Genomic DNA, 19,171 nt, shown 5'->3' on the forward strand with positions numbered 1-19,171 from the left:
AGCATCAACGGTATCTGAACTAAAGTGGTGCGCCTTGGCCGCCATACGGCTTGCCGCATATTTGGCCCGTGAAAATCGTTCAGCGGTAGGAAGGGAGTCCGGATATCGCGGTGTATTCGCTGCCGTGGCGTGGCCACGCAGTTTGGCGAGCACTTTGGTGCCGTCGACAGGAAACAAGCCTGTATCTTGGAAACCGCTTATTACGTGGCCAGTTGTGAAAGCCGTTTGCCAGCAGCGCTAAGTTAAGGGAAGATATATCAGTTTACCGCTAAATTAACCTGTAGATCGAAAACGACTTACTCGAATCGCAGCAACGAAATCTGAGCGGGTGAACACCGGAATACCGGTGTTTATATGCTCATGCAGGACCGCCTGCAACTCGTTTTTCAGGTGAGTGAACACGGATACGTCCATGGGCTGCATATAATGCGTTGAATGAGGCGGTAAAATAACGATCTCGATATCAAATCTGAGGCAATAATCAAGTATCTCCATGCCAAAGTGGCCGGTAAAGCCGTCGAGAAAAAGCCACCTCCAAATACGTGTTTTGGCCCGCTGTGAATTTGGATCGATTTTGGCCGCAGTGCGGTTCACAAAGTCGAATCTGACGTCAAAGTCATGACCAAACCACTCTTTCAACGTGGGAGATCCGATCGATTGCACGGCAGCAACTTCTGGCCACGAATACCGGTTGAAATGCTGTATCCAGGTGAGCTGGATATCTCCGTTGGAAAACCCCGTTTCTGACCGCGTAAAAACGATACCCTCAGGCAGATCCAGATCAAGCCAATCGCTCGTTGGCCACTTTGTGAAGATACAGAAGGGCGGTAGCGACTGCCCAACAGCGTTGCCACCGCCTATCAACGTACAACTCTCACGGTTAGCCGGATCCGCGGTGCGTGGCTTTTCATGCCTCTTTTTCGTCACGACCAATACCGGTATCCGGCCATCTCTCACACCGATTCTAGTACCACATTCGTCAGCGTTCCAGGCCGCTGAAGCCGTGATCCCAAGCTCTACCGCATGAGCCGCCGTGCGGCGATACCAGGCCTCCACAAGATCGATCTGTTGCTCCCAACTAAGGCGAGTAATCTCGACGGGTTGTTGTTTGGTAAGTCGCAGTTCCGGGTGTTTTTTACGCCAACGGCCGTACCAGTTCATTTGAATTGGACCACAGGGCGGTATACGTGACTGACGCATCAGATTGGCCGCAGATATTACGTGTTGTGAGTCGGGATATGCACCAAGTTTATCAAGCTGCATGATATACGCAACGAGAGCTTGATCTTCAGCATCAGTCAACAATGAAGGCCGCCCGCTGCGCTTTATCGATATCTTAGGACTGCCATTGATCAGGAGATTACGAGCATGCCGCTGAGTACTCGAATACGGGTAACCGTTCCTTTTACAGAACGATCGTAGCGATTCTGGCTTGGATCTGCCCTCCCGCGCGGTATCCGCCCTACTGCGGTGAGTTTCGACATATTGGGCATACATGCGGGCTCCTAAGATAGCTTGAGATTCTGGGGACGTCATGATATAGGTATATTTGCGGTAAGTGCAATTGTGTTGTTATGGAACGGGATTACACTCGGCATAAGTTAAATTGTTAACGATTTTCTAGGTAAAAAACTGATGCGGGGTGGCCCACGGTTTTTTCGAAAATCAAGGTTTTGTAACCCCCTCTTTGAGGGGGCCCACAACGAACAGCCCCCAAGTACATCTTTTCCCGGCTTCGAAATACTGCAAGCGTGTGCAACTAACATGCTACCCACATGAGCCTTCCGCAGCTGTTAGCTGGCAGCCTTTCAGAAATTTAAAAGACTAGGTTGAGCATACACTTACATGCCTCCAGCACCTTCCCCCATTTTGTCGAGAATTTTTCTTATTGAGCTCAGCCGGCAGGTTGTTACGAGTGAATTCCAGCTGCTGAAGCCTGCCCTCCGAATATGAGTATATGTCTGCAGAAACTTTTTTGCTCTTCTCGAGCGGGATGCAACTTTCTTCGCCTATCAAAAGAGGAAAATTGCTGATGAACTCATATTCGGGCTGGCCGATGAGGAGTAGTTTGAAGTGCCCAAGCTCTTTCGCTGAGGCCACGCATTTGATCCACTTGAGCAATTTTTCCCGCGTTGTCGATTCATCCAGAGCGTCTATGATGCCTGACACCCTCGCCTGAGAGGCAGTCATCTTGTAGAGATCGTCGCTGTCGTTTTTATCCCATACTTCCCGTCAGGCATGGCATCATCTCTATATGGAGGAGTACCCACTACAAACCCATGTAGGTGCTTAGTCTAGACATAGGAAACTTCCCAATAGGCTGTTGGAATTCGACCCTCCCCTCCCAACTTCCATACCCAGGCAGGAAGGCTGTGCTAGCTTCATCAACCTTGCTGTGTCCACCACAGTTGCACTTTTGCATGGTCAGTCGGTCTGCTGCTATCGGTGCCTAAAAGTCCCAGCACTGCACTGTCTTGCCGTCTATCCTATGCGACCTACATCGTCGCGAAGATAATGGGCCTGGCACTCGTTGGCTTGGTTCAGCCGCAGCTCCCTTATGATTTTCTTGTCGGCCAGCAGTTCAGCGTGCTGCGTGAATCAGATTCGGGATTTTGGATCGACAATGTACGTCTCTGGCAGCTGTCAGTTTCTTCGACAGGAACCGTGGATGCGGCTGGCATCAATCCACAGTTGTCGGGAGGGGAATGACAGGTGGGACGGCGTATTGTTGATAGACAGAGCGTTGCATGAGACGAAATAAACAGAGTAATCTATTTGCATTTTGATGTCTAATGCCAAATTATAAGCATATTACCTCTTCAAGGGAGTCATTCATGCACCAAACCAAGATGAAGGCTCGGATTCTGCGGCGACTGGGTTGACTCGTTGCATTGATTTGCAAGACGACGGGCTTGGCCCATGCGCCAGACGAGCATCAGTGATCCTGGACCTAGTAGACCGCTGGGATAGGTAAGGTGCTTGGATATAAAAAAAAATAAGCATGGGCGGAAGCTCTGTCTAGATATACTCAAGATCTGGACATAAAAGGAGACCCTTTCAACCTCCAAAACGTCGTGATTTGTTTCCATCATCATCATCATCATCATCAAGCATCTCTACAGCTTTCCGCAGCTTTCTACTGTATTTCTCATTCTTCTCTTTTGTTCAAAGTCCGCTCCTTTCACACACACACATTCCTTTGACACCTCTGTCCAACAAACCAAACCCTCTTTCATTACCTTCAACCGAAAACATGCACTTCTCCAAGATCCTCACCATCTTCACCATCGGCATTAGCGCCGCCGCCGCCACCGGCAGGTTCCAGGACGATAGGAACCACCTCGCCGCCACTGGCAGACACCACGGCCGTGAGGGTGATCCTTCCACCGACGGCCAGGACACTACCGGTGACAGCGGTGACACCGATGATACTGCTTCCAGCAGCAGGCGCGGCCGCAAATTCCACGCACTCACTGCCAGGAGCCCGGCCGGCCCGCACGGCAGCCGCCGCCACGGTCGTGAGGGTGACCCTTCTACCGACGGCCAGGACACCACTGGCGACAGCGGTGACACCGATGACACAGCCTCCAGCAGCAGGCGCGGTAAGACCCACAGACTCGCTGCCAGGAGCCCCGCCTGCAGGCAGCGTGGCGGCCATCGCCATGGCCGTGAGGGCGACCCTTCCACCGACGGCCAGGACACCACTGGCGATAGCGGTGACACCGATGACACTGCTTCCAGCAGAAGGCGCGGCGGCAGGTAAGCGCCTTTTAACAAACATGGTGCGCTCGCCACTGAAAGACTGGTCAAGAGGGGGATATTAAAACGGCGTTTTGTGAGAGGGGGGGTTTTCCCGGATCTGGGTTCTTGGCTTTCTCTTGTTTTCCTTTGTCATTCTTTTGGTTTGCTCGTCTCTTCCTCTCTTTTTTTTGTTCACTTTTTTGCCTATTTTGCTTCGGTTTTTAGATCCAGCGAGTTAGCAAGCAGCGTCCGTTAGTTTCTTTGGATTAGATCTCGACAATTAGAATTATCAGGTTGATCAACTCCTGGTTCTGCCTGCGGTCTCTTTGCTCGTTGAAAGCAACATTAAAATGGTGGGAGCAAGCTTGCACATCAGCATGAATTATAAAGAACCTACGCCGTCCTCATCGTGCCAAATGTGGGTAGCACAGAGACCTGAACCGAAATTCAGCTTCTATCACACCTTCATGAGCGCTGCGCTAACAGTTCGAGTTAAAGCAGAGACTAAAACCAGAGTTAGCTTGGTTTTGATAGCGACACGGGTTTCCAAGTTGGGCCGGCACCCGAAGTCTGACTTAGACCAAGTAATCCTCCGTGCCAAGTCTAGATGCAGGCGGGGAACAACCTCGGCTTACTCCCAATACTTATTATGCATGTGTACTCGACCAGTCTAGGCAAAATAACCAGCAAGGGCATTCTTGAACCGACGGCAACTGGGAAACTTCTAGCCTCAAGTCAAGATGTCGTCTTCACTTACAAGCCCCGGCCTGACGCAGGCCCTGTACGCTGGAAATGCTGTGAGTCGAAGCCAGTTGCTTTGGAGGTTTTGAACGAAGCTGACAACAGCCTTAATACCACCACAGCTTTGGTTCACAAGGTACCAAAACCCTCGCACAGACAATGGATTCTGAATATTGCAGGATGAGTAGCAAACTCGTTAACAAACATTCCCCACAAGCGCCTTTATACACTTTGGCTTTCGCCAAAAGTTCATGATGCGCAAGATCTCAAGGCGCAAGGGCTCTGCCGAGGCGTCGATCCGACTGACGGCCGAGGGTGACGCATGGCACCACGACATCATGGCCTACCTCGGAGCCATGAACTCTTCCCTGGCCCTGCTGGCCATTCTCCGCATCTACGCCCTGGCCCGCCCCTCACGGGCCCTAGGTGGCAAGGACGGCGACGTGGCCCAGGACGTGACGGCGCTGATCGTGCTCGGCCTTGCGAACTTTTCACAGGCATTTCTGAACTTCACGCTGTCGCGCCGGAGCGACCGCTGGATCATGGGCAAAGGGCTGGACCGCATCACAGTCCTGGATGCTGTGTTTACGGTGCTGGATTGGGCAGCTGCGATCGGAAGGCTCGTGGCATAAGATTGTGAGGTTGGTATTGATTGTGACCTCACCCATGCTGATATGGCGACAGCTGGGAGGGGGAGCACAAATCTTGAAATGGAGAGGGACTGCTTGAAGCTTGAAGTACTTTTTATTGTGGTTAAATTGAATTTCATTCGGTCTCATACTGGCCTGAAGATGGGAAAGAACTTGGGCCCAATCGCGGGCAATTGGTAAATCAGACAAATTGAACTCAACATCGGTAGTGCGTCCCGCCCGCCCCACACTTTCGCCACTTGGCAGGACAGGCCCATCCTTGCCTTCTGCAGAATCCCGGTTGACGATCACGTCAAACGCTGCGTTGCAATTCGAGTCACTTGCGACAACAAACTCAAACACACACTCTCTGCAGCATCCGGTCGAAACTCGAACTTTTTCATTGTCATTTCGATAAATTCCAGGCTTTGCAAACATGGTCGAAAAGCCGCCATCCAGCGCCCCGACGGGCCAACCGCAGTCGCAACAACGACAACAAAACCCACTACCAAACAGCGCGCAGTCACAGCAACAGCAGCCACAGGAACGACCACGATCCCCGCCCCCACCACCGACGAGCCCCATATCACCCTCCACCCGCCTGCCGCCCGACATCGCGCCCGCAGTCCCCGTTCCGACCGCGACCGGCAGCAGCACGCGCTACACCGCCGTGCCGTCCCCGTCGGCCGTGTCGTTTTTCGCCGCCAACCGCCCGGCCCTGACGCACCTGTCGCAGCCGGACCAGAATGCGCCGCCCCCACCGTCGACGTCATCAGCCCAGGCCCAGCCGCCGCTGGACGCTCCCCCGCCGCCTAGGCCGCTCGACTTTGACACCAACCCGGACGTCCTCGCGATCAAGTCGGCCATTTCAATCCTGCAGATCCAGCGCGCCCGCGCACAGGCCGACATCGCCGCCCTGGGGCGCGCCAAGGACGCCGCGCTGCGTGAGCCCCTCGCTTTTGTGGATGACCTGCGCGCCGGGAGGGTTTCCACTGCGCCTGAAGCGCCGACTCTTTTTGATCCGTTTGCACCTCTGGATGAGGACGGCGATGATTCCGATTCCTCGTCCGATGAGGATGCAGCGGCGGCCGACGCCAGCGCCACAAAAGGCAAGCAACCTGCAGGAGCGGCGTCAAAACCTGCCAACCAGCGGGGCAAGGACCCGTCGCCGCCGTGGCGCAACCTTCCCAAGCCCCAGAACGTCGTGCGCTGCCCGCCGATAAACTGGTCGCAGTATGCCGTCGTCGGGGAGTCGCTTGACAAGCTGCATAACGAGCAGGTTGCGCGTCCCAACCCCGGTGCCCCCGCCGTGATGGGCGCAGGCGGCGTCTACGAGTTCAAGGGCGGCTCATCCTCTCAGGCCGGAGCTCCCGGGCCGAGGTTCGTCGGCGTCTCTGCGCCCTACGACCCGCAGCGCGACAAGCTCGAGAAGAAGCCTAGAAAGACAAAAGGCACTGCGGTCTGATGGGGGGTGAGAGAAGATGTGTATAATTACCAGTCGGGGTTGTGGGTTCCCGGCTGGAGGTTTGGTTGCCTCTGACCAAAATATGAGAATGAGTATGACTGTCATGTATGATTTTACAAGCGAATGACTAGGTGTGCATGGCTACGGAGTTTTTTTTTGGTTTTTATACGCATTTCCTGTAGAAAGACTTGAGCGACTATACATCAAGATACGCAGGCCCACCGAGGACGTACTTTTGGGAGGCGGAAAAGGAAACAAAATCCAGACAATAGCAGAGTTGATATCCCTAGAACAGTCCAGGGAAAATCAGCGATGAATATCCCTGAGATGTCAACAGACCTGGGTACATTTCCGGCTTTCACGCATTTCATTATCCAACCAATGCTTGCGAATTCCAACCAAGAATATACCGAATTTGATCATCTGGTAGTAAAGGAAAAACAACTTGAGCAAAGGTTGAACAGCCTTAGCGGTTAGTTGTCCAGCTCGCTTTACTACTATCGATACCCTTAGCTGCTCACCTGGGTATCAGCCCCTGGATATTCTGTCTACCCGCGATTGAGGACCACGTTGAAGATCCGCTTGCTCCGTCCACGTTTGGCACCGCAGCATGCCTTCCAGCCACAGCTGACGACCGATAGTTACCCGTGATACCCTGGAACCGCCGCCCTGTGTAAAGTGCATGACAAACGGAATGAGCATGAATCGAGCATCATGTTGCTGCGGTGCAAAGAGCGGACCAGAGCGCTTTTTTTTTTCTCTTTCTCTTACTTGCAAGCACAGCAAATTCACAAAAATTGGGCGTTTGTAGACGCGACTATCCAGGAGTGGTCAAAATAATGAACATTTGTAAGCCACAAGATCAGCCAGGATTTAACTGATGATTCAAGTCAAGGAGTTTGACTCGCATTGTGTATTTATCGCAGATCCAACCACCAAAAACCACATCCTAGACTTTCTTCCTTTTTCCAGCGTCTCGATTTCTTTAAAATCTATGGACTGGCTAGGCCGATAATTACTTGGCTTCATACGGAGGGACTTCACCCCTCTTATAAGTATTCCTCTTATAAGTATAAGATGCTTTCCCCTGACATTTCCTTGCTCTTTTGACTTTCTTATCTCCTCACGGCTCCGCCATCGTCGCTCTTCATTCTTACCTAGCTTATTTTCTTTTCTACCTTTCCAACTTCAGACACTCTTTTTATTTCTTTTGAAAGACCATCGCTAATAAATCACAAAACACCATGCATTTCAAAACCTTGATCGCGACAGCCATAACTGGTTCGGCCCTATTCCCCTGCGTCCTGGCCGTCCACGAATGCTTCACCACTATTCATGCCAAGACACCGTTCCGGTCGTCGTATTCACCCGAGTACTACAAGGCATCTCTTCTCCAAATGAGACCCGGGGAGGATTATTACTTCAAAAATCCATCACCCTTTGAGGGATGTCTTGTCAAGTTCGACGAGGAATGCACCCAGCTGATATGGGAGCGCTTGTTCGACTTTCCTGAGACTACTGCGTGTCCACCTGCCGACGCCAAAGTTGACGTACCGACGAGGAAAGAGGTGGCACCTCCCGGCACAAAGGTTAGTAAAGTAAAAGCGAACAAGCCGTTAGGGTCAACAATAACGGGATGGTGGTTTGGAAATTGAAAATCAAGTTACAGTGGGTTGCAAAAAAATGTCGACCAAATGTAATTTCCCATATTAATGCGACCTCAACTTAAACACCTAAAAGACAAAACTTAATTAATATAACGTAAAATAAGATAGTATCGTGAATATAAATTATTTAATCGTCAATTTAGAAAAAACGGCAACCTTAAATGTATGCCCAAAATTCTATTTTAACGAAATACAACAAAAATAGAAAGAAACAAGTATCGTAATTTTAATTACAACGTTCATCCATCAAAATATATCGGTTTGATCTACTCAATCTTAGCGCGCTTAGGGATTTGCATACGCTAATTAGTCGTTCCATTCAACTGACAAATGTCAATCCTTGAACCTTTTTCTCGGGCTTCGTCTGAATGTAGCCTGCCGCCTCACCCTGTCTGAGTCTCCAATCAAGTGCCTTTCTAGGAAAGTAAATAAGCAGGGTATCCAGTGTATTCGTCAACTACTCTTTTTTTCTTCTAGGCCAAGCCCTCGGAAGACTCACTCCAGGATAGACTGGCGTCCAGCTGAATTCAGCCCGGCTTCCGCCCCCTACCCCGAAGTGGCCCGCATCGTACGACGGGCTTACAAGAAACCACCAATGACCTAGTCTTCCCGCTTCTTTTCTTCCGAGTCCGCCTTTGACTCGTACGCAACCACACCCTCGATAGGCTCGTCCGAACCGCTGCTCTTGGTCTTCATGCCCAGCATACCCTTGGCAACGCGCAGGATGCTGTAGCGACCCTCCCAGAGCGGGAACACGCCGACTGCAGCCGTGCTGGCAAAGATCCAGATCATGCCGACCGTGACCCACCCGGTGAAGAAGGGCTTGGAGAAGACGTAGCCCGACCCGTACATGGGCATGGGCCATAGGACCAGGAACGAAATGGACATCAGGCAGGTGAGCCACTTTGCGATACGTGACGCCCTGTGCAGCTTGGCCATGTCCTGCTCGGGCGCCACGACGGCAAAGGCAGGGCGATCGTTGCCGCTCTCGAGCTCGCCGCCCTCGGTACCCGAGGTCTTATCGTCGTCGGCCTGTTCGATCGCGGCCATGGACGCCCAATTGTAGTCGTCAGCGCCGAATGCAAAAGTGAGTACCGGCACGAAGACGAGAGGGCTCAGCAGGGCGACCACGTTGCCGGCCAACATGGGGCTGTTGGACCCTAGGTTCTCGATGGAGAGCACGCCGTCGAACTCGCGCGCGCATGTGACAGTCCACGCCACGAGGGCGCAGATGAGGCCGAGGATGGGAGCGCCCGCAGCGGCGAACTTGTTCTGACGCTTCCAGAAGAGCGTCAGGGTGGCTGGGATGACGGCAGCGCTGATCATGACGCCCATCCAAAGCTATACAGAAACATCGTTAGTCGGCGGGAAAAGAAGACTTTGCGAGTGAAGGGGAAAAAAGGGGTACCAACATAGAGCCATCCCATAGAAATACCGGCATGGTGAAGGCCAACCGAGAAACCGGCCATGATAATACCGTAGGCGCAGACACTAACGTGTGAGACTGCAATAAGGTTCTTGCCCTTTGCAGATGGGTTGATGTATGTTCTGTGACCTTTGGGTCAGCGACCATACGTAACATCTTTTGCCAGAATCCACAAGGGAAAAAACGAAAAAAAAAAACTAACTGGTAAATATCGTATGTGACGATGGAAGAGACCGAAATCAGCTGGGACGAGAAAGCCGAGGCCACGGCCACTACGGGCGAACTTTTGTCAGTTTCTCTTGTATCACTGACCAAAAGCATGGTTTAGAGCGTCATCTTACTGAAGATCATGATCAGTGTGCAAATGGCGCCCGACTGGCCAAGGAGCGCAACAGCAGCATAAGGCAGAACCAGACCCGCCGTGACGTCGGCAGGCAACATTCGGTCGGGGAAGGTTGGGAACGCCGGGCTGCCCTCGAGAGCCAGGGCGGAGAGTCCCATTGTGGTAGCACAAAGCCACGGGATTGCGAACCAAGCCAGGCCGCCGATGATGTATCCTGGAAGGGCGTGGACGGGAGAAGCCGCAATGGCCTTGTTATAGTATCCTATTTTCCATTCCGGTTAGCTGCTTTTGCCCAGACATTTCTTCCCGCGGCAACATCACTTGGGAGGAGATTAAACTAACCATTGTCCATGAAGACGGTTCCAAAGTTTCCTACAATGTTTATGACGAAAAAGACAATCCCCTCTCGCGACTGCATGGTCAGGTAAGAACCTTGGGCATTTCCATCCACGGGGTGTGAAGCTGCTGCGGCTACGAGGCGATCGTACACCACCGAGGGGGATCCCAATTTGCTTCCGGTCGAATAAGCAGTAAACGCAAATATGATGATGATAACATTGACGATGACGGTGTGGACGTAGTCGCTGAGGAATGTGGCTTTGATTCTAATGAAGCAAGAGTCAGAAATTGTCAAGTCCCAGCAGAACTCATACATATGTATACATGGATCGTCCGACTTACCCGCCAAACGTGGTGTAGATGACTACACTTAGGGGAATTAAGAAACAAGCACCCTCGGTAGACATTCCAGTGAGAGATGTCATCACGGCCGAGCCGCCTACGATGAGCATCAAAGTGACCAGGATGTTGGTAAACAGACAGAAGCAGATGTAGACGCAATGAGTAACTCGGCCTTTCAGAAAGTCAGCAGAAATATCCTCGTGCAGCTTGCCAGCATCTAATTAATACTCTATAAGAAACGAGACGACTTACCATATCGGGCACGAATAACCTCGAGTACGGTATGTGCGTTGGGAGCTCGCTTCTTCAGTTCAATGGCAAGTGTTGCAAATAGAATGATCTGAACAGTAGCTCCTGAAGCGTACTGTTTTGTTATTGAAGCACGTCAGCAGTTTTCTCCCACGAGCACAGTAGCAAAACAACCCATGATGTCCGACAAAACCTACCCAGAAAGGACCAGACACGCCATATCGGTAGGCCACGCCAGAAGACTGCAGCAACGTGGCGGCCCATGTCCAGGAAGAGACGACTGCCGAGGCAACCAGGCCGGACTTGACGGTCCTGCCGGCGGTGTTGAACATTTCTGAGGTTTGAGACTCATTGTTGTATCTTTTCGGCAAGAGACGTTAGACATCAGCTTTTGCAAGGGGACGAGAACGATGAGATGGTCATGGAGCAGTCAGGGGGCATACCTCTTCAAAACCCAAGTCAAGAAAATCATCAAGAAACAAAACAAGAACCCAAGGCCAACAACAATACCGTAGCCATAGGCCTGGCTCAAAGGCGGAGAGATAGCGCCAGAGGCTGCACCGCCGCCGCCTGCCATGACGAAATGTTGTTTGTTTGTTATTTGATGTTGAAGGTGTTATTGTTTAGAGTGTTGACCAGCCAAGCTATTCGGACCTGCGCATGCCCGTCGCATTATGTCCCGAGAGGCCGTCAAGCGAGACGGCGCACCACATTCTATATGAAATAACATCCGAGATTTTGCATACCTATCCATCAATCTATCTCGCCGCATCAAAGGAAACCACCAAACAAGCATTTCGCCATCCGTAAACGGAGCTGTCCACTATTGTGACAGCATTCTTGATTAGCCCTCCCTCGCCAAGAGGCCATGATAACGAACGCACGGGGCGAAAGCCAAGAAAGCTTAGTATGATAGGTTCAGATAAGGTGTTCAAGGCAGTGTGGTTGGTCACTTGGGGTGTGGAAATGTTTTCAATGGGACCTGTACAGTAATTGATCGAAACGAGGAAAGAACAGACGTAGATCTAGGCCCATGAAACCGGAGATCGAATTTGGGGAAGCGGGGAGTTTGCCGCTTGGCCGAAGAGTTTTGGAGTGTCTGTCGCGTGCTGAGGCTTGCAGATTGCCGAGAAATCTGTGGGGGGTTTACTGTGTGTCTTTGGTGTGTATTTCATGTGGAAATCAGCCACACCGATGAGCTGAGTGAAGGCGTTTAACTACACCTATTAATCGACACCTAGGTCTGTCTGTGTGGTCTTTTTGAGGTACTCGGTTGGTAAGAAACGGGCTTGGTGCGTGGGTGATGTGTAGTTTGGGGTTGTTGTATCGAATTGAGTTTAACAGTAAGGTAAATGTCAACAGCACTGCGAGATCAACACGGGCACTTGCCGGCGCTTACATGTACTCTGCACCAATCAAGACACCACTTCGCGCACTTCAGAGTCTCGTCTCTTCTCGGGGAGAACAGGAAAGGGACTGGAGGCAGTGTGGGGTACCGTTGGATACTAGCTTGGATGGGTAAGGCGAATTCGGCTTGAAACCCAAACCTGACCACGACAAATTACTTCGGGCTGTGAAAAGTGATAAAAAATAGGTTACATAACATGAATGATAAGATAACGCAAGTTCCCCGGTGGTGCATCAAAAAGTGCCGGCGGCCATCAGGGCTGGCCCGATAAGGAAGTGACGTTGTATTAAATGCGACCCAAAATTGTGGGCATCAGTAAATACAAATGGAATGCACGCTGGATGGAGTATTCGCTCTTGCACTCGATGCGAGTTGTACTTTCTGTCTATGATTCATACGAGGTACCGCCGGCCTTGCCTTATCCGGCTTGAGATATTAGAGTCAATCCATTATTGTTTCCTCATTGCCTATATCTTGTCCTGGGCCGCCGGCTTTCTTCAACAAAACTGGCTAGCAACATTTGAAAGAAGGAAAGAACACTGAAAGATTCTGCCGGTTGTTTTCAAAGTCATCATCCCCCGCCGGCCTCGTTAGTCTACCTATCGTTGATGCATCAAGATCATGATAGATACTCACCAAGCCAGCTTGGCCGTAAGGAAGCTCAATGGATTGGCATTGTCATCATTGGAAGAGAGCAAGGCGGCGTATAAATTTAGCTGTGGTCTACTTGACTGAAGCAGACTATTTCTCAACCTCAAGATTTCATCATCCAAGTATCTAGGCACACATTTTACATTTCAATGGGAGAGTTATCATCGAACTTGCCAAGCAACGCTCAGATCAAAGTCCAGTCATGATTGGTAGATTAGGTACATTTCTGGCCCGAATCAGTCGCAGTCTATCACAAAGCTGAAAAAGCCCTTGCTAACCATGGACACAGATGACACCAATGGCGAAGACCTGCGCTTACCCTTGACCATCCCCGAATGGAGAGGTGCCAACGCAGCTGGTGGTGGCTTGGAACGGCTCCTGTTGCTGCTGGACAAGGAACACAAAGCACAATCCAACGCCTGGATCTCATTAGCAACTGAAGACTCGATTCGCCAGCAATGGGAAGCTGCCAAAGCGGCCAAGGCCAATGGAGCTGACGTTCCCTTGTTTGGCGTCCCATTCGCCGCAAAGGACAACATAGACGCCATCGGCTTTCCCACTACAGCTGCGTGTCCAGCCTTTTCTAATGGGCCAGTGGACACCGATGCCACAGTCATCTCTCGGCTGAAAGGCGCGGGTGCCATCCTGATTGGCAAGACCAATCTCGATCAGTTCGCTACCGGCCTCGTGGGCACTCGATCTCCATACGGCGCGGTGCCCAACACTTTTGACCCTGAACGTGTCAGTGGTGGTTCGAGCTCCGGGAGCGCCGTCGTCGTCGCGCGGGGCACCGTGCCTTTTTCATTAGGCACCGACACTGCCGGCTCCGGTAGGGTCCCGGCTGGTCTCAACAACATCATTGGTCTGAAACCAACCAGAGGCGCCATCAGCACAACTGGCGTGCTACCTGCTTGCCGAACACTAGATTGCGTCTCCATCTTTGCTTTGACGGTCGATGATGCTCAGGAAGTTCTTGCAGTTGCAGAGGGGCATGATCCGTCAGACTCATACTCTCGGCCACGACCATCTCTGACTATCGAACCTACCATCTCAAAATCCCTCACATTCGCAATTTGCAAAGATCCAAACTGGTTCGGCGCAGCTGACAGGGTGTTAGCCTACGACGCTGCTCTAGACAGAGTACGAGATTCGGGAATTGCCTTGGAGCCAGTTGATTTCTCAGACCTGTTTGAGCTTGCAAGTCTGCTCTATGAAGGCCCATGGGTAGCCGAGAGGTACGCTGCTATTCGATCCCTTATCGAACAGGACCCAGCAGTACTCGACCCTACTGTCCGCAGCATCATCCTCAAGGCCAATGGGTTCAGCGCAGCCGACCTCTTCGATGCACAATATCGGCGCCAATATCTTGTCAAGAAGATTGCCGCGGTCTATGCCAAGTATGATGCAATCCTTGTGCCGACGGCTCCAACATTTCCACGACTCCAGGACGTCGCACGGGAACCTGTCAGGGAAAACTCGCTCTTGGGCACCTACACCAACTTTGTGAACTTTATGGACTGGTCGGCCCTTTCCATCCCTGCCGGCTTCTGCACCCAAGAGCTCCCATTTGGGATCACGCTCATCTCAAACACCTGGCAAGAGCCAAAACTGATTTCCCTAGCCAAGACGTTCCTCTCGACGGATAAGAGGCGCCTAGGCGCAACTAATGCCCTTTATCAGGAGCCCGAGGTAGAAAAACAGATCCCCTCACTTGAAAGCAGCCTTCCATTCAAGACTATATCTGTAGCCGTCGTTGGAGCACATCTGCGTGGGTTTCCCCTCAACAAGGATCTGACGTCGAGAGGGGCCGTGCTCTCACAAGCCACGAAGACGGCGCCTCAATACCGACTATTCGCCCTAGCGGCTCCCGAAGGCGCCATCCGGAAGCCTGGCTTGCGACGAGTTGGCAAAGGGGAGACTGGCCACTCGATTGAGGTCGAAGTCTGGGACCTGCCAGAGGCTCAGTTTGCAGGCTTCTTTGCCACGATCCCAAGTCCACTCGGTCTCGGCTCCATGGAGCTTGCAACAGGCTCTTGGGTCTGTGGCTTCATTTGCGAGCCTACGGGCTTGGAAGATGCGGAGGACATCAGCCATCATGGGGGCTGGAGATACTACATGGCAGCCAAGCCAGGAAATGGGATTGCCACCAAGTCCAGAAATGGTGTCGTCGCCGAAAAGGGACATCTTTCGTCTGCGCTTAGTTGCGATATGCAACACCCGCCACGATCGATCAAGTCGGTTCTGGTAGCCAACCGGGGGGAGATAGCGGTCCGCATCATCAAAACCCTCCGAAACATGGGCATCAGGTCCATCGCCATCTACTCGACCCCCGACGCAGCGGCCGAGCATGTCCAGATCGCCGACGTGGCCTGGCCGCTTGTTGGTGACACAGTCAGCGAGACATACCTGTCCCACAGTCAGATACTGGAAGCCGCCAAGACGACGGGCGCGGATGCTGTGATTCCAGGGTATGGCTTCCTCGCTGAAAACGCCGACTTTGCCGCCAAAGTCGAGGAAGCAGGCCTTGTCTGGATCGGGCCGACGCCAGACCAGATGCGCGATCTGGGGTTGAAACACCGAGCGCGTGAGATTGCCCAAGCCGCCGGCGTCCCTACAGTCCCAGGGACGGCGCTGCTCGAGGACAGCGCCCAGGCGGTAGCGGAAGCGGGCAGGATCGGGTTTCCTGTCATGATCAAGAGCACCGCTGGCGGTGGCGGCATTGGACTGCGTGTTTCACACGATGCCGAATCACTCAAGGAGGATTATGAGAGCGTCCAGAGACTGGCAGCTTCCAACTTTGGTGACGCTGGTGTTTTCCTGGAGCGGTTTGTCCAGCGAGCACGCCATATCGAAGTGCAGGTTCTAGGTGACGGAAATGGGGCTGTCGTCACTGTTGGGGAGAGAGATTGTTCACTCCAGAGGCGCAATCAAAAAGTCGTCGAGGAGTGTCCGGCCTTCTTTGTACCTCATGAGGTACGACAGAGGATGCGGAAGGCTGCGGTTGATCTCGCTGCAGCGGTCAGCTATCGCAACGTTGGCACGGTCGAGTTTATCTATGACGTTGACAAGGAGGATTTCTTCTTTCTCGAGATGAACACGCGTCTTCAGGTTGAACATCCGGTAACGGAAGAAGTAATGGGCCTGGACCTCGTCGAGTCGATGGTTCAGCTTGCAGGCGGCCAAGGTATCACTTACAAACATAAAGACTTTGATGCTGACGACAAGTTCTCGATCGAAGCCCGCATCTATGCCGAGTCTCCGCTGCAGGACTTTCGTCCGTCCTCTGGCAAGCTGCTCGAAGTTCAGTTTCCTGCAAACACCCGTGTTGACACTTGGGTTCGTTCTGGAACAGAGTTGTCGTCCTCTTATGACCCCCTGATTGCCAAGATCATCGCAACCGACAGTTCCAGGAGCGTAGCAATAGACAGGCTCCTCGAGGCCCTAAGGTCCACAACAATCACTGGCGTCGAGACAAATGTTGATTACGTGGCCCAGATCGTAGCATCACCAAAGTTTAGGGGCGGCGATTTCACCACCAAGACTCTGGACGCATTTGCTTACCAACCAAGAGCCATCGAAGTACTGGAGCCCGGTCCAGGGACAACGGTACAAGACTATCCCGGCCGAACCGGCCACTGGCACGTAGGTATTCCCCCCTCGGGCCCGATGGACAGCTGCTCCCTTCGAATGGCAAACAAACTTGTGGGAAACGAGGAGGGCGCCGCAGGACTTGAATGTAGCATCCAGGGCCCGAAATTGTTGTTCCATTGCGATGCGATGGTGGCCGTGGCTGGGGCGCTCGCCGACGTCTCGATTGATGGTCAGATCGTCGATTCCACCAAGGCAATCCAGATCCAAAAGGGCCAATTCCTATCCGTGGGAATACCAAGATCTGGCTCTCGTTCTTATATTGCCTTTCAGGGTGGAGGTCTCAAGGTGCCCGACTTCTATGGCAGCCGATCAACCTTTACGCTTGGACGACTCGGAGGTCACAATGGGCGAGTACTGCAGTGCGGAGACCTTTTGCGACTGGAAAGCCAGCCACTCGAAAAAGCGGTGCCATCTCAACCGGCAACGCTTCCAAGACTTCCAGTCCCCACAGGCTCCGTGTCGCAATGGAAGCTTGCCGTCATGCCCGGCCCGCATGGCTGTCCAGACTTCTTCACTGCCGAAGGATACCAAGAGCTCTTCAGTGCGTCTTGGACTGTTCACTACAACAGCAATCGGTCGGGTGTCCGCCTGAGGGGTCCTACGCCGCAGTGGGCGCGTGTGGACGGCGGCTCTGCCGGCCTGCATCCGTCAAACATACACGACAGTCCATATGCGATAGGAAGCATCAGCTTTACGGGAGATGATGCGGTGGTGCTGACGGGCGATGGACCCAGTCTGGGCGGCTTTGTGGTATTTGCCACCGTGATCACGGCTGAGATGTGGAAGTTTGGACAGATGCGACCTGGCGATCAGATTCAACTCGTGCCGGTACATAAGAGCTGGGCGCTCGATCAGGCAGCCATTCTGGACGAGACTATTGAAAAACTTGTGGATCTTCCTGACTGGTCAACTGAGGCCTCGGGTACTTTGACCCAGGAGGATCTCGCCTCTCAAGCAGTCACTCTTGTAGACGGAGAGAACGGTATTGTCTGCCGGCAGTTTGGTGACCAGGCTTTCCTGCTCGAGTTTGGACAGCATGACGGATTCAACCTATTACAGACCTTCCAGATCGCAAGCCTTGTCCGGCAACACAAAGCATCGCCAATACCACACGTCCGAGAGCTGGTCCCCGGTGTCCGCACGTTGCTTGTCATGTGCGACACGCTGGTAACAGTTGACAAGGCCCTGGAAGAGCTCAGGTCGCGGGTTCCGGCGCTCATACAAGACTTACCGACCGCGCTCCCGTCCCGCCGCGTTCGGCTACCATTTGTCTTTGATGACAGAGTCTCCCAGGCGGCCGTCGACCGCTACATGACCACGATCCGCAGCTCGGCGCCGTACCTCCCGAGCAACGTGGAGTTCTTGCGCGAGCTCAACTTCCCCGACAAGGGCGTGGACGCCGTCCGGGAGGTGCTGGAAAGTGGCGAATTCTTGGTGCTGGGGCTGGGCGACGTCTATCTAGGCTCGCCTTGCGCGGTGCCGCTGGACCCGAGGCATCGGCTGTTTGGCACCAAGTACAACCCGTCTAGGTCCTTTACGCCCCGGAACTCTGTTGGCATCGGCGGCCAGTACATGTGCATCTATGCAACGGACTCGCCGGGGGGTTATCAGCTCCTGGGGAGGACGGCCCCGGTCTGGAACTCGTACGGAAGCAGCAGCAGTGGAGGGCCTGCGTGGATGTTCCAGCTGCTGGATCGCATCTCGTTCCACCCCGTCCCTGAGGAAACGCTGGACTCTGCCATCGCATCCGGCAAGTACCACGAGCTCATCAGCATCGAGGAGGATGCACTGAATCTGCAAGACTACGAAAAGTGGCTGAGCGACAACGCTCAAGACATCGAGCACGTCGTGCAACAGCGCGTTCAGGCGGTGCGATGCGCGCCCTTTTACAACGAGCTCCTCAGGCCCTTTCAGGACGCCAAAGACGATGCCGTATCTGGCCCGGGACAGGCGGTGCCTGATGATTCTCCGGGCGAGCGGGTCAAGGCCAACATACCAGGGAGGTGTTTTCGTATTCACGTCAAAGAAGGACAGGAGGTGAATGCGGGAGATGACGTGGTGAGTTGCTCGAAACCATTGGATATGCACAATCGTGAAGGTCAAGTCAGACTAATATGCAGCTCTAGGCGTGGATCGAGGCGAACAAGATGGAGCTGAAAATATGCTCGCCGGTACGGGGGAGGTGCGCCAGGGTATGCGTGGCGGCGGGCAGCATCGTTAACGCCGGCGATGACTTGGTTGTCATTGCTCCGGTGTCGTAGGGAGTGGGGGCGGCTGATTGCTGGAGTGTTGATCTTGTTGTCTACCTGGGATAAGTACCTAGGTAGTCCCGAGGATGAAGCGGACAGAGCGGACATTGAAGAGGAATGCTTGCATGACGGATACCTTTGATCCAATCAAGGAGCAAACTGACTTGTTAAAAGATGAAATTCAAACCATAATTATCCCATACGAAACTGAGTTGAAGTTGAATTGGAGATATGGTACGACGTAATCATTGAGAATCCCATGAGACAAAC

The 19,171-nt window shown here is 52.9% G+C and overlaps 7 protein-coding genes across 7 annotated transcripts; 6 read left to right on the forward strand and 1 right to left on the reverse strand.

Annotated features, from left to right (window-relative positions):
• Positions 1 to 3,253: 3,253 nt before the first annotated feature.
• MGG_11397 (uncharacterized protein) lies at positions 3,254 to 3,997 on the forward strand (the record flags this gene model as incomplete). The annotated part of the gene is made up of 2 exons (XM_003713447.1): positions 3,254 to 3,759; positions 3,967 to 3,997. The coding sequence occupies 2 exons, from the start codon at positions 3,254 to 3,256 to the stop codon at positions 3,995 to 3,997; spliced, it is 537 nt and encodes a 178-aa protein (XP_003713495.1).
• A 484-nt stretch (positions 3,998 to 4,481) lies between these two features.
• Positions 4,482 to 5,114, forward strand: MGG_04382 (uncharacterized protein; the record flags this gene model as incomplete). Its single annotated transcript, XM_003713448.1, has 3 exons — positions 4,482 to 4,538; positions 4,605 to 4,618; positions 4,700 to 5,114. The coding sequence occupies 3 exons, from the start codon at positions 4,482 to 4,484 to the stop codon at positions 5,112 to 5,114; spliced, it is 486 nt and encodes a 161-aa protein (XP_003713496.1).
• A 340-nt stretch (positions 5,115 to 5,454) lies between these two features.
• MGG_04383 (uncharacterized protein) lies at positions 5,455 to 7,026 on the forward strand. Its single transcript, XM_003713449.1, has one exon. It carries the CDS (start codon positions 5,548 to 5,550, stop codon positions 6,574 to 6,576), a length of 1,029 nt encoding a protein of 342 aa, XP_003713497.1. The 5' UTR covers positions 5,455 to 5,547; the 3' UTR covers positions 6,577 to 7,026.
• A 794-nt stretch (positions 7,027 to 7,820) lies between these two features.
• On the forward strand, positions 7,821 to 8,331 carry MGG_04384 (uncharacterized protein; the record flags this gene model as incomplete). Its single annotated transcript, XM_003713450.1, has 2 exons — positions 7,821 to 8,165; positions 8,317 to 8,331. The coding sequence occupies 2 exons, from the start codon at positions 7,821 to 7,823 to the stop codon at positions 8,329 to 8,331; spliced, it is 360 nt and encodes a 119-aa protein (XP_003713498.1).
• Positions 8,332 to 8,481: 150 nt separating this feature from the next.
• On the reverse strand, positions 8,482 to 12,479 carry MGG_04385 (urea active transporter). The gene is made up of 9 exons (XM_003713451.1): positions 11,386 to 12,479; positions 11,140 to 11,302; positions 10,946 to 11,057; positions 10,694 to 10,865; positions 10,355 to 10,617; positions 10,011 to 10,274; positions 9,872 to 9,941; positions 9,656 to 9,791; positions 8,482 to 9,584 (listed from the first exon to the last, which is right to left on the reverse strand). Exons 1-9 carry the CDS (start codon positions 11,517 to 11,519, stop codon positions 8,844 to 8,846), a joined length of 2,055 nt encoding a protein of 684 aa, XP_003713499.1. The 5' UTR covers positions 11,520 to 12,479; the 3' UTR covers positions 8,482 to 8,843.
• Positions 12,480 to 12,682: 203 nt separating this feature from the next.
• On the forward strand, positions 12,683 to 14,796 carry MGG_15534 (uncharacterized protein; the record flags this gene model as incomplete). Its single annotated transcript, XM_003713452.1, has 4 exons — positions 12,683 to 13,219; positions 13,291 to 13,999; positions 14,141 to 14,690; positions 14,749 to 14,796. The coding sequence occupies exons 1-4, from the start codon at positions 13,204 to 13,206 to the stop codon at positions 14,794 to 14,796; spliced, it is 1,323 nt and encodes a 440-aa protein (XP_003713500.1). The 5' UTR covers positions 12,683 to 13,203.
• A 117-nt stretch (positions 14,797 to 14,913) lies between these two features.
• On the forward strand, positions 14,914 to 19,129 carry MGG_15535 (uncharacterized protein). The gene is made up of 2 exons (XM_003713453.1): positions 14,914 to 18,710; positions 18,779 to 19,129. The coding sequence occupies exons 1-2, from the start codon at positions 15,015 to 15,017 to the stop codon at positions 18,911 to 18,913; spliced, it is 3,831 nt and encodes a 1,276-aa protein (XP_003713501.1). The 5' UTR covers positions 14,914 to 15,014; the 3' UTR covers positions 18,914 to 19,129.
• Positions 19,130 to 19,171: the final 42 nt, after the last annotated feature.

Source organism: Pyricularia oryzae, chromosome 2 (genome assembly GCF_000002495.2).
Source record: "Pyricularia oryzae 70-15 chromosome 2, whole genome shotgun sequence".
In the NCBI taxonomy this organism is placed as follows: Eukaryota; Fungi; Ascomycota; class Sordariomycetes; order Magnaporthales; family Pyriculariaceae; genus Pyricularia; species Pyricularia oryzae.

Bases quoted from the DNA above. Each gene is read 5' to 3' on its own strand.
- MGG_15535 (XM_003713453.1), top strand. From the start codon at position 15,015: ATGGAGCTTGCAACAGGCTCTTGGGTCTGTGGCTTCATTTGCGAGCCT. The intron at 18,711-18,778 runs GTGAGTTGCTCG...ATGCAGCTCTAG, and splicing joins TGAATGCGGGAGATGACGTG to GCGTGGATCGAGGCGAACAA.
- MGG_04383 (XM_003713449.1), top strand. From the start codon at position 5,548: ATGGTCGAAAAGCCGCCATCCAGCGCCCCGACGGGCCAACCGCAGTCG.
- MGG_04385 (XM_003713451.1), bottom strand. From the start codon at position 11,519: ATGGCAGGCGGCGGCGGTGCAGCCTCTGGCGCTATCTCTCCGCCTTTG. The intron at 11,303-11,385 runs GTATGCCCCCTG...CTTGCCGAAAAG, and splicing joins TTGACTTGGGTTTTGAAGAG to ATACAACAATGAGTCTCAAA. The intron at 10,866-10,945 runs GTAAGTCGTCTC...ACTTTCTGAAAG, and splicing joins GGTTATTCGTGCCCGATATG to GCCGAGTTACTCATTGCGTC.